We start from the raw sequence: 14,092 nt of genomic DNA on the forward strand, positions 1-14,092 counted from the left end.
CAATGAGGCCTTATCTAAAACCTGGCTCTTACTTGTTCTTTAAGTGCCTGGGTTTTAGCAGAGGGAAAGTCCACTGCCATAAATTTGGATTCTCTACTGTTTGCTTTTGTGAGGATTTCCTGATAGTCCTTTGAGGCTAGGTTTATCAAAGTGAAGGTTGGAGGCTGTGTCAATTGCTTAGGACAATTTGTGGAGTGATTCAAGGTGGGTGTGGCAGAGGTGGATTTAATGGTAAATGAAGCATAAGCTTCAGGGCCCTTGCTTGTACGGTCCCCCTGTAAGGCACTGAGAGGGCTCTAGTAATATGTTCCTATGACTATATGATTTTGTAAAATCTGAAAAAATATAAGGCATTTTAACTGCAATTATTTAAGCTTTCTGACTCTGGCTTTAAGGAAGACTCCCTAAATAGTCTGAACTCAGGTTTCACAAAACCTGTGTCTGTGGCAGGCAGTAAGGTCCTAGAAACTGAGGCTGCAGAATCTGAAATCATGTCCCACGTACAGTGGAAGAATGTTGTGCATGTGGGGCAGGGGGGGTGCTTTGTGCTTATGTGTGGGGATAAGTGTGGGGATTGATATGTCTATGTGTATAATGTGTGTGTGTGATGTGTTATGGGTGTATATAGTGTTCATGTTCCATAGATATCCTGGAATAGGAAAGCAGCAACATTTTGTAGTGTAACAATTTTAGGGACAAAAAGAAAAAAAAAGGAATCCAGAAAGGAAGGAAAGGCAGAGAGGAGAAAGGATGGAAAAGAGGGAAAAGAAAAGAAATAAGCAAATCTCTTTGAAGGGAATATTTGCATAGTTTCAAAAATGCTTACGGATAGATATCTTTGAAGATTATTATGTCCATGGAAGGTTGATTGTGGGAGTAAGTGAAGCAATAATCACTTTTCCAAGTAGCAGGAAATAGATTCTCTAGTATACTATTTAAAACATTTAACATTTTTCCATATACAACTGTTATTTTAAACTTTTTTTTAATATTAAAGTACTTGAGAGAGATACTACAATCTAATACACTTTAACTTGCAGTGTGGCAAGTTATTATAAACTCCTAATGAATTGTATTATACTTTCTTTTTTTTTTTTGTATTATACTTTCTAATGACATCTGTTTACTGTTTACAGCAAATTGTTGACATGGTTACTTGTAGAGTTCCTTAAAACCAGTGATGACGGAGATTTTAAAAATATAAGTAATTTTATTGAATTATCTTGGGTGCAATTTTGGCTTACATCCTTATTCACAAGTAAAATTAATAGTGGAGCTTATAAGCCCATATTTGACATAGTAGAGCAAAGCTCCAGATTTCAGACAAAGTCATAATAACTCTTGGGTTTTTTTGTTTTGTTTTGTTTTGAGATGGAGTCTTGAGCTGTCACCCAGGCTGGAGTGCAGTGGTGCAATCTCAGCTCACTGCAACCTCCACCTCCTGGGTTCAAGCAATTCTCCTGCCTCAGCCTCCCTAGTAGCTGGGATTACAGACACGCGCCACCACGCCTGGCTAATTTTTGTATTTTTAGTAGTTACAGGGTTTCACCATGTTGGCCAGGCTGGTCTCAAACTCCTGACCTCAGGTGATCCACCCACCTCGGCCTCCCAAAGTGCTGGGACTACAGGCATGAGCCACCGTGCCCAGCCATAACTCATGTTTTGTTGAACTTATTTTATCACTGGTTTAGCTATTGTGAAAGTTTTCAGAATCAAAATGGAGTCATCGATATTAAGAAAACCTTGACAAATAGAGCTGTGGAAGGCCATGAATACAGGGTTCTCATGCTTGTATACCTGATAACAAAAACTATCACAAAAGACTGCAAAACCCACAACCTTGCACAAAGGCCATCACAACCTTACACAGAAAATATTCTGCAAGGACATCTGCCCAGCAACTGCCTGTCTAATCTAAGACTGGCGTCAGCTTGTTGTTGAACTTTGTAGCAAAGGATAATTATTTCAAAACAATTATGTAATCTGCCTCATTTTTTCCTTTAAAAACCTTTGTCTTCTTTTACTTCCCTAAATACACACATAGTTTACTATGACATGCATATTCCCATTGCAATGCTTTATTCCCAAATAAATATATTTTCTTTTGAGAGTCTTTCTTATTATTTAAGTTGACACTACCAAGAAAATCAAATATTTAAACAGTTCTCATTTTTTTATTATTTATGTGTAACGAAGAATAGTAAAGCCATGCCCAGACATCTTATTTGGTAGCAAAAGCAGTGTCTAGAATATGGGAAATATGACACATATCATTTCCAAGCAAAACTTCCATTATCTGAAATGTATTAGACTGTCTCTGGGTATCCCAGGAGCACCATGTTGACTTTCCTTTGGAGCAAGATAGTCATAGCTTTCTTTCTCTGCCTTTCTTTCTTTCTTTCCTTCCTCCTTTCTTCGCTCCTTTTATCCCTTCCTCCCTTCCTTCTTCCTTTCAGAAGGACTTTATTTGCTTCAGTAAAATTTACAGTCCAAAAACTTAGAGAAGAACGAACACGAGTGGATTGAATATCTAGGAAAATTTCTGCTATGCATTATTAGTATATTCTAAGCAGAAAAATTTACCATTATTAATGATTGTATAAGGGGGGAATCCAACTTTTACTTTCTAAACAAAACCCATTATATTGCTACAACATAATGCTACAATACAATACAATATAAGCTGAAACAAGAATTTCATCTTGAGGCTTGTCCTTCAGGGGACTGCCAAATTCTCTAATGTTATCTCATAATGAAGGCAGAATTCAGCTGGACACAATTCTCTTAACTTTCAAAGGTAAAGGCAAAGAGCGAAGCCAAACAATCAAAATAGAAACACTTGATAGAAAAGTATGGCTATTCAAGAAACAGGAAACTTAAAAACACTAAATAATGATCAGATGACTAAAAACATAAATTATGCCTCCTCAGATGAACCGCACAGCCCTGCATTTTGCAGTGGGGAGAAATCATTTGTCTGCAGTGGATTTCTTGCTTAAACACAAGGCCAGGGTGGATGTTGCTGATAAGGTAAGCTCATCTTGAGTAGAACAAGTTGGAGCATAACCAATGTACAGGGAGAATCTGATCATTCCAGTTAGACATCTTTTCTTCACATACAAACAAAATATTTTAATTGGCAGTGTTCGTTTTGGAAAGGTCTCTTCATAGAGAATATACATATATGTGCTCTTTGAATTTGAGGACTAAATTGTTTCCCCTTTACATATGGGACCTGGGTTTTTGCTTATTTTCTCATATTGACTTTACGGCCAATAGCATGCATTTGTAAAAGCAAGATCATTGTCCAGAGTATAATCTGGAATGTGGAAGACAGAAGCTAACTGGCCCCAGAGACATCAAATATTGACTTTGCTCTATGAACCCTGATAATAAATAGGCTTATTAAACAGCTCAGGGGTAAGCCCAGGAGCACACACACAACTTTGTGCCATCCCTTTCTCAGGCTCCATCCTCTCCCATGATCAGCTCCCCTACATTTTCCAGCTCCCCACCCTCTTTTCCTGGTCCTCTGGCTGGAAAGCCAAGGCTGTGGTCTCCCAGCTCTGCTGTGTACTTCTCACAAATAGGTCTGCCTCCAGGACCAAGTGGGGGAGGGTAATGAGAACATTTGGATTCTCCCTCCACGCTGCTTTATGACCACAGTTCCTCTGGTCAGAGAGAAAGATCCCCCTATGTCAGAGTTTAAGGTGCTTGCCCAGCCACTGCTGCTACCCCTACCACTGTCAAGTTGTAGCTTTGGGAGTGGGGCTTGGCTTGGGGGAGGGGGCAGGGCCAGTAGAGAAAAATGAAGCAGAGAATTTCCTCTACCTTATCTGTTCTATAGGGGCTCCCTTCTCCTCCTTAGACCAGAACGAGAGAGCTTCTCTTGGAAATCTTTCTGACTGTGCCCAGGGCACAGTTCCATGATTTGCACTGCCTTGAGTCCAAGTTGGAAGGTATGGGAGGAAAAGAAAAATCAGGAAAGTCACTGCAGGATTGTCCTTACTTTGAGTTCTGATTTTTTCCCCAATCCACCTGATACCATTTACAGAGTCCTCAGCTGTTCTATGCATTCTTTTTTTTTAAATTTTAATTTAAAATTTATGTGGGTATATAGTAAGTGTATGTTCCATGCATTCTTTCCAGAGATTTTATTTGTTTTGGTGGCAGAGATAGAGTGGACTGTGCTTACTTCGTTTTAACCAGAACCATAACCCCAAATCTTTAACATACCAAAGTAGAGGGAATCCTACAGCAAACACCTTTGTATCCATTGCCCATATTAGATTGCATCTTTTCTTTTAAACAGCATATCTGAGGATTGCCATGTTTCTAATATGTTAAATACAGGACTGGTTTGTGTCAGAGTGCAAATCAATTATTCCTGAAATGATGGAGAGATATTTCACCAACTTGCTCTCCTTGAGGTTTTTCTAAACATCTATTTGTATTACCTCTGAAGCATGACTATTTCTCTTAACTTTGCCTGAAGATTGAAATAATGTCAGGTGGGAAATATAGTAATTCCTGGTGTGTCTCTTTTTCCTGCTTTGAAGGTTTCACTAAGTTAAATATGTTTATAACTGATTAAATCATCTACAGTGGCATTACTCTATAACTAGTAAAATGTTTTTCATAATTCAAGCAAGGTCATGTTTGACCCGATCTGGCAGCTTCTTTATCTGAATGATGAGCCTTGAGTTTGACTTCTTCTAAGTTCTAACAACATTTGCAAAGAGCTAACAGTTGATCCCCTTCACCATCAATATTTATTCAGTGGCTGTTGTGCATATGTCTCAGTGTCAACTACTGAGGATTCAATTAGACAGAAGTCCTTGCTATTTAAAGTGTAGTCCCAGGACTTGAAGCATGCACATCATCTGCAAGCTTATTAGAAATGCAGGATCTCAGGCCCCACCCCAGGCCTCAATCAGAATCTGCATTTTAAAAAAATTCCTAGGTGATTGTTTTTGGGAAGCACTGGTATGAGAGTCATGGCTTTGCAGGGCATACAGTCTATCTGGGGAGCAAGGACAGAGACTGTACCAGCTGAGTGCCATTCAAGGCACTGCATGCTAGGGACCAAAGTGAGCAGCACCCCCGAGTCCTGGGAAGAGGCAGACTGGATAAATGGAGGCTCTTACTCCAGACAGGAGTAAAGAATCCCGGGTAGGTGCAAGTGGTGCTCAGAGGATAAAAACATCTGCTCACAAAGCTTCTTACCTCTGGGAAGCTCCTAACATAGAAGTGTTCCCCAGAGGAAATTATTGGCCTCAGGTATGACGAGAGACTGGCAATGAGGACAGGTTGTCAGTGACTATTGGGCAATGTACACTTTACAGAGCCTCGTGAGCCAACTGTGAGTGTAATTTGTGACACATGGTCTTAAGTAGTCTCAGGCATGCCAGTTTCATATCAGAAGAATTTGTTTTATGGAGGTTCTTCTCGGGGAGTTTACACCTGTGAGCGGTGATTCATTGCCTCTGAGGAACAATGGCTCCACTCTGAGTGTGGTTTTAGAGACTCAAGTTGATTGCAACTTGAATTCTCAGCTTTTAGATTTTATGATCGGAGCTTGGAATTTTAAAATGTAGGCTGCTTTGAAATTAGGAATTACCTCTTAGGGAAAAATAGATCTCCTATCAAAGAGTGATTTGTCACCTGTCTCAAATATTTCTGGTGGTTTTTTTTTTTGTTTTTGAGGTGGAGTTTCACTCTTGTTGCTCAGGCTAGAGTACAATGGCGCAATCTTGGCTCGCCACAACCTCCTCCTCCCAGGTTCAAGCGATCCTCCCGAGTAGCTGGGATTATAGGCATGCGCCACCACGCCTGGCTAATTTTGTATTTTTAGTAGAGATGGGGTTTCTCCATGTTGGTCAGGTTGGTCTCGAACTCCTGACCACAGGTGATACGCCCGCCTCCGCCTCCCAAAGTGCTGGGATTACAGGCAAGACCCACCACTCCTGGCCTTCTGGTCTCTATTTGAATGCAGATTTAGTATTACTAAATATAGAGCATTGACTTGTAGGGAAGTCCAAATTAAGGGGTGGAATTGTGTTTAGGGAACATGTTTTGAAGAACCTCAAGTAGTCAGTCATTGTTCATCATTTCTCTTTGGGACAAAGAGTCCAGAAATGAAGAGTCTTCTTCATGCTGGAATTGTAAACCTACAAATGGGCTAACTCACCATCTAGAGTGACAGCTGAAATATAAATTTGATAGGATATGCACATTAAGAGCGGGGTTTCTCAACAGTGGTGCTATTGATATTTTGGGCCCGATAATTCTTTGTTGTTGGGGCTGCCCTGTGTATTGTAGGATGTTTAGCAGCATCCCTGGCCTCTATCCACTAGGTGCCAATATTAACCTCCCCCCCACCCACAGCATGACAGTAAAAAATATCTCCATACATTTTTCCAAATGTTTCCTGGGGGCAAAATCACCCCCAGTTGAGAATCACCACTTTAGAGTTATGCCTCAATAATTTGGGACTTGCTGTTTTACTCTCCCAACATGAATTTTACTAAGAATAAGAGAATACATTAATGCAACTTGGGGGCAGCCAAAATAAATGCCAAAAGGCTTATGCACTTTACAAATAGAAGTGTACTACAGGCCCTCATTCCTTAGTCATTTACTCATAGTGTGTACATCTAACAAACAGTTTCCAGATCACAAACACAACTGATTAGAAAAGGCAAATAAAATGTAGTGTGAGAGCTTACTCTGGGTAGGCACTTGTACTGAGGAAATGGATTACTTTTTCGTGGAGCTAAAGGAAACAGAAAAACAGACACTTGAGTTTGCAGATAAGGAAGCTGAAGCTGAGAATTAGAACTAAGTTCACCAAGATCCCCATACTTGAAAGTGATAGAAAGTGACCAGAATCTGAGATTAGTTCTGCTTGATCCTGGAGATCAGGCTCAGAGTGTCTGCCCTATCCTGCTTCTGTAACTTAGGGCCCGGGGTGCAGATGCATTTTTTTGCTTATTTCCCTAAATATCTCATCTCCCTAAAATAACCAGTGTTAACTGCTGGCTGTGCTTCCTTCCACACTTTTTTCTCTTCTTATTTGGTAGACAAGTCAGCATACAACTGCCCACAGCATCCCTACAGGTCACTAAGTCCTGGTCTTTTTCAGTCTAACAACTTTATGCACACGTGTTTGCACACAGACAAATCTAAATAATTTTGTATAAATAAAATATTTTAAGTAGCATCTATATAAATGCGATCCTTTTTATAACTTGTGTTTTTTTCACCTGTCTGTACCCTTTCCTCCTCTGGTAACCATACTTAACAATCTGAGATATGTGTGTTTATTTCTGTACTTTTCTCCTGCTCACATAGTCATATCTATATTGATCAATCGACCTACCTACCCACCAACCCACCTATAGATAGATATAGATATATACATATACATGTATGGGGTTTTGTTAATCACTCCTTTTTAACAAATGGGATTATATCATAGTTATTCTCTATTTTATTTTCCATATTTAGCAAAGCTCATGGAAATCTTTCCAAGTCAATTGTTGTAGCACTAATTCATTATTTTTAATGCTTGCATTATATAGTCTGACTATTCCATAACTTATTCAGCATTCCTATGTTGATAGGCTCTTATCTTGCACCCAGTTTTTAGTATTACAATTAATATCCTTATATATATAGAATTAGGTACTGACATTTTTATTTTCACGTGATAGATTCCCAGGAGTGGGACTGCTGGTTGTATTTTCAATTCTGATGCCAGATACTTAAACAATAATCATTTCCATTTCCTTTCTTTGTCCATTTTTCTGAGTTTGTCTTTTTCTTCTCCATATGTAAGTGTGCTTCCTGCATTAAAGAATAACCATTTATCTTTATTAAAGATACATTTTAAAAAATCTGTCATTTTTAATTGACTTTGTTTATTATCTGTCTGTTCTAACTCTGGATTAAGAGACTGTACATTATAGCCTGGATTTTATTCTAATATATTTATTGTTTGTGTGCTATTTTGTGAGTATGGTATGATATAGCTTTTCATTTTATTTTCTTCCAGATGGAGAACCACTGTGCCTGCACCACTTATTAAGTATAATCATTTTTTTCCCATAGAACCGAAATATCACTTTTGCTGCATATTAAATTCTCGATTTCTTAGTTTTCAACAATCTAGTATTAATTTGGCCTTTGTTGATGAGGCAGTATATGCTGCAGCTCATCAGAGTGATAGATTCTCTTTTTCTGTCTTCTTGGGGCAGCACGGCTTGACAGTAATTCACCTTGCAGCCTGGACTGGGAGCCTCGAGGTCATGCTCATGCTGGTTAAAGCTGGAGCAGACCAGAGAGCCAAGAATCAGGTAGGTATGTGGGTCACACCTGGACAAAAGCTCTTACCTCACCATTGCAGGAGAGAGGAAGTTCTGAGGTCACTGTGTATCTCCCCCACCCCTGGCTCTCTTCAGGATGGAATGAATGCCCTCCACTTTGCTGCTCAGAGCAATCATGTGCGCATCGCGGAGTATCTTATTCAAGATCTGCACCTCAAGGACCTGAACCAGCCTGATGAGGTGTGTTTACTTTGGTCGTATAGGTCTTGCATACACCTCTATCAAATTTCACTTTCTTTCCGCCTCTGGTACAGCTGTGAAAGCAGCCAGCACAGACAGACCTGGCCCTGTAGCCAGCTCCTCCATCACCATGGCAGACCACAGAACCAAAGAGGAGTGTTGGTATTAGTGGTGGTCCTGGCCCCTGCTTGTAGGGAGAACAGGAAATGTTGAGGAAGCAGCCAGATTCCTTCTTCCTATTCTACTCCCTCATCCTGGCCAGAGCATGGACAGTATCCTATCCCCTTTAGTAATCAGAATGTGTACCTAAATGTTATTTTATTATGCTTGGCCTTTTGGGAATATATTTGACCCAAAGCTATACAGTAATGAGCCTTGAAATACAATGCAGTTTTATTGCATTTGTCAATATTCCTTTTCTTTACATGAGGGGATACATAACAATACCAGCTACTACTTAACGAGTATCTATTAATGTAGGTACAGAGGAAAGCTATTTACATACATTATTTCAGTAAGAGGTCTTGGGCCTGGCACCTACTGATGCTCAACAAATCATTGCTGAATTAATGAATGATCTCATTAACCCCTACAATAATCCTATAAGGTAGAAAATATTTTGCTCATTTGTAGAGGAGAGGAAGTTGAGGCTCAGAGAGGCCAAACACCTGATAAAAAGTCTCACAACTAAAAAGTGACAGAGCCAGGACTTGAAGCCAGGTCTGGCTGAATCCAGCCTTCATGCTGTGCTGTCCCCTCCTCAGACTAATGTTGGGTATTGGCCATGTCAGGGACTGTCCTTCCCCTGGAATATCTCCCTCTAGGCCTTGTTTTTTTTTTTGTTTTCTTCATAGAGGAGTAGCCTTTGTGCACTTGGCATTTTGATTTCTCAGCGGCAGAATATACTTCATGAATGGGACTTCCTTTTCTCTGTGCCACCAGAATACTACACCATAAAAGTTTCTTTAGAAGCTGGTCAGTAATAGTCACTTCATTTCACCTGTTTTTAAAAATTGTGACATTTGTTTTCTGACCTTAATCTTAAAAACAACAATATTAACAATAAGAAGTATTTCTTCAAATTAGGTCTGTAAACTTCTTTGACTTCCTCTACATATGATTAAACAACTATACATTTACAGCTTAGAGGAAGACAGTCTTGGGCTGTGGTCTGGTCAGTACCACCATGCACTAGCTGTGTGGTTTTAAGCAAGCTCTTCAATTTCTGAAACCCTCGGTTTCTCCATCTATACAATGGAAACAATAAAATCTACTTTACGGTAACAACAAGGGTTGATAGGAGAAGTCTTGTCCCACATACAATTTTTTTTAAATCAGCAAACCTCCATTCTTTGATATATAATGATTGACATTTCCTCGATCTTACGTAAAAGTACCTATGCAAATGAGCTTCATGGTGAGCAATTCCATAACCCCCTTTCGTTTATGCCATTCCTATGTAGCAGTATTGGAATAGCCACTGCTGAGATGCTTAAATGAGCTAATGACTATCAAGCACTTAGCAAGAAGCCAGGCACATTGTAAGTGCTCACTGTTGTAACAATTGTTATAGGATACAATATCCTATCTGATTTTCTCAAAGTGACAATCATAGTCAAATGCTATTTAGTATCAGAGTAAGGAAGTTGGATCTTCCTAATTTTATCCATGCCAAGTGGAGATGTGGCCAATGAATGAATTCCATTCAGTTCAGTTCAGCAGATATTTGTTGACGGCCTGTTATGCATAAGACACACAGTTATTTTCCCCTTCAATGTGCTCTGATTGCTTCCATGAGAGATGGTAGTGTGTGGGAAGGATCAGGCAGGCTGATGGGGTTCAGAAACCAAAGCAGGTTTGCGGGGAGCCTTCCCCACTTCTTGAGTTTCTGCTGGCCAGCAGCCTTCCTGTCCAAAACTCTTTTCAGCTGATTCTGGGCATGTCCTCTTCTCTCACCTTCTTCCTCCTCTATCTGTTGGGAAAAAGGATTGGCAGCAAACTGCAGAGAGTAATGTCCAGCTGCGAGATCTTAAATTGAGTTCAGAGACATACAAGGAATGAGCAAATAATGAGTCCACTGGGTCATGTAGGGAAAGAAGACTCTTTGAGTCTGAGCCCAACTTTAGTCTCTTAAGAAAACTAAATTGATGAATAGAAAACACACACAAAAGAAATCTACTTTTTTTTCTAAGATCTGTGAGTGGGCCACACCTGTTGACAAAAGTCAGTTGGAATGGTAGTTGCCAGGAGCTAGGAGGAAGGGAAAGTGGGGAATTACTGTTTAATGAGGACAGAATCCAGTTTTGCAAGGTGAAAAGGGTTATGGAGATGGATGGTAGTGATGGCTAGACAACCATGAGTATACTTAATACCACTGAACTATACACTTAATAATGGTTAAGATGATAAATTTAGTTATGTGTACTTTACCATAATAAAAAAATTGTGGGGGGAAATGCCAGTTGCAACTGGGATCAGAAGCTCAGGGTCTGTTGATTTACTGCTGGGTTTCCCATTTGCATCTGCTTAAAGGTATTGTGGAGTTTGTGAAATACATTTGAGATTTAAGGCATTTTCACCTTCACAGTGTTACTCTCTTGCCTAGTTTCTTATCAACAGAAAGTGATTGAGAGCCTGTGTACCTGCCAGGTTTGGTAAAATCTATCTCTTTGGCCTGGAGGGAACTCCAAAAGCTAACAAGGAAAGCTTTCCTGGAAGGAGGCCCTTAAAACAAAATGAATTTAACTAGGCCAGGGGGAGTTTGGGTGGGGAGAGATGGAGGATGCTGGGAAACATTTTGAGATTTCCCCCAGATCCACAGCCATAAAAATCATTGAGGCCTTTTCAGGGGAGAGAGATTAGAGCAGCCAGGAGTTATAAATAAAGTATAGATATTTTGAATCTACATGTAAATGTCCATCTGGTGATCAAAAATAAATACTCAGACTAACATGTTTGGGGAGGGAGAGAAATAGGAAGGCCTCACACTCCATTCATATATTTGTTGAATATTTACAAGAATTTGGTGGTACAATGTTGGGTTGGTTTCAGCTACGAAAATGGTAGACTTCCATTGGTTTAAAGTCTCCGGAAGTCAAAATGCAAAGAAGGTTCTTTTTCTGGGAGGGAAGGGGATAGTGAGTAGAAGGGGACTTGAGAAGACACCTGTTTTCTTATATAGACCCAAGGCAACATTTAACAACTTTAGATTTAATCAAATCTATTGTTTCCTGTCTGTGAGGGGAGAAGTAACCCAGTGTCTCCCACCTCACCAGTGCCACTTTTTCATATTTAACATGCTGCTTTTTTTTTTAAATCTCATGACGCATATTTTTTTTACCTCTGAAATTTCTAGTTATTCAGGGTTTCCCCTGCCTCAAGTGCTTGACCCCGGGGTGATGGGAAATGTTGTAGGCAGGGACATGCACTGGAGGCCCACCAGCACCTCTCCTCAGGGGCTCCTAAGAGCGACACATCTCAGGGATCCCTGTGGTGAAGGAAGGTTGGGTTGGACTTTGGATACCCACTTAATGGCTATTTATGAAATTTTTGCTGAATTTGATAACATCAAATTTGATGACTTCATCTTCTCAGTAAACTTAAAAATAATTTATAATAAACAATCCCAATCCTTCAGACTTACATGCAAAAAAAAAAAATTAACTGCATTGAGTTAAAACATATCAGGTTAGCCAGGCACAGTGGCTCACACCTGTAATCCCAGCACTTTGGGAGACAGAGGTGGGAGGATCTCTTGAGCTCAGGAGTTTGAGAACTAGCCTGGGAAGCATGGTGAAAACCTGCCTCTACAAAAAATACAAAAAATTAGCTGGCTTGTGGTGGTGCGCACCTCTGGTCCCAGCTACTCTGGAGGCTGGGGTGGGAGGATCACTGGATCCCAGGAAGTGGAAGTTGCAGTGAGCTGAGATCATGCCACTGCATTTCAGCCTGGGTGACAGAGTAAGACTCTCTTATAATCAGGTTAAATAGACATTGAATTAATAGAGGAAAAAAAGAACAGGAATCCTGGACCCTCCTTATTTTAGTACTTAAACGGACAGGATCCTGAGCCAGGGAGTCTTTGTGATTTGCCCAAGGCCTGGAGCCCAGGGCTCTGACACCAAGCTCCACCATCCTCCTGGCTGGAAAAGCTTCCTGCCTTCCAATTAAGGGAGGTCCTATGAGACTGCCCTGGATAGAGGCCTATTTGAATGTGATGAAAAAGGATTGGGTAGTTAAAAAAAATAAAGGACATGATAAGAAACTATATTGTTTAAAAACCACATATATCTTTGAAATTCCTGTTATTTTGTCTAATAATATGTACTCAGTGAGAGAAAAGATTTATATCTCATTATGCTGTAATCTCATCTTTATGCTACCTTTTCATATATTTATTACAGATTACTTTAAATGTCTTTGCTTTGTGTAATTTTGCTTTTACATCTTTTTCCTGGATGATAACTGTTTTAAAGGGCTTCCAAAGTTCAAACTAATAGTGTTTCCATGGAAGGGAAAGATGTTTCATCTGTGGTAACTGTAGTCTTTTATCAGAACCTCCCATCTCTTAGCAGGTGAAGCTTTCTTTCACTGCTACTTTCCCGTCTCTACTAAAAATACAAAAAATTAGCTGGGTGTTGTGACGCACGCCTATAATCCCAGTTACTTAGGAGGCTGAGTCAGGAGACTCCCTTGAACCCAGAAGGCAGAGGTTGCAATGAGCCAAGATTGTATCACTGCACTGCAGCCTGGGCAACAGAGCAAAACTCTGTCTCAAAAAAAAAAAAAAAAAAAAAAAAAAAAAAAAAAAAGACTCACTGGTGGACATTATCTATGCAGTAATGCAAAGGGTAAAAAAGTGCCATTTTAAAGTTGAACAGATTAGTATTGTTACCAAACTGATAAATATGTATTAGAATTCTTTCTGTTGTAAAGAAAAAAATCCATCTTGATCGAGAATAAGCAAAGAAGGTAATTTATTAACTTCTAACTAAAGAGTTTGAGGGTGTATCTTGCCAGCTTCAGGCATGGCTGGACCCAGCTCTTTTTCTTTCTCCATTTCTTAGCTGTCTGCATGTCGGCATTATTCATAGGTATACTTTTCATATAGTAGGAAAGATAGCTGTTAGCAGCCTCAGGTTTAATATCCTTATGGATTTCAATCCTTAAGAAATAAAAATAATAATCTGTCATTAAATGTTTATATATAAATCTCAGGAACAACTCTGGCCCTACCTGAATCATATGCCCAATCTCGAACCAATCACTGTGACGACAGGGTTATGTAATCACTTCATGTGGCAGAAGGCAGGCAGGTAAGGCCTGGAAATGGACAGCACTAAATGGGCTAAATGACAGGGTGTGTGTGTGTATGTGTGGTTGTTCTGCAAAGTAAAATGAAAGTGCTGTTACTAGAAGAAAGGTAAATATAAAGGCAAAAGCAACAAATGCCACACTAGAGCACAACACCTTCAGGTATTATTTGTGGTCTCTGTGCATAAAGAGCTAACAAAAGCCCTTTCCTT

General features: G+C 39.8%; 1 protein-coding gene across 1 annotated transcript in view; it reads left to right on the forward strand.

The window, feature by feature from the left end:
* ANKDD1B (ankyrin repeat and death domain containing 1B) overlaps positions 1 to 14,092 on the forward strand; it is a 57,413-nt gene that overhangs the window by 8,670 nt on the left and 34,651 nt on the right. The window contains exons 3-5 of the mRNA XM_032144996.2: positions 2,932 to 3,030; positions 8,259 to 8,357; positions 8,463 to 8,567. Coding sequence (XP_032000887.1) covers positions 2,932 to 3,030; positions 8,259 to 8,357; positions 8,463 to 8,567 — 303 coding nt within the window. The remainder of the gene's footprint in view (positions 1 to 2,931; positions 3,031 to 8,258; positions 8,358 to 8,462; positions 8,568 to 14,092) is intronic.

The sequence above is a fragment of the Hylobates moloch genome, unplaced genomic scaffold (assembly GCF_009828535.3).
Source record: "Hylobates moloch isolate HMO894 unplaced genomic scaffold, HMol_V3 SCAFFOLD_23, whole genome shotgun sequence".
Lineage (NCBI taxonomy): Eukaryota > Metazoa > Chordata > Mammalia > Primates > Hylobatidae > Hylobates > Hylobates moloch.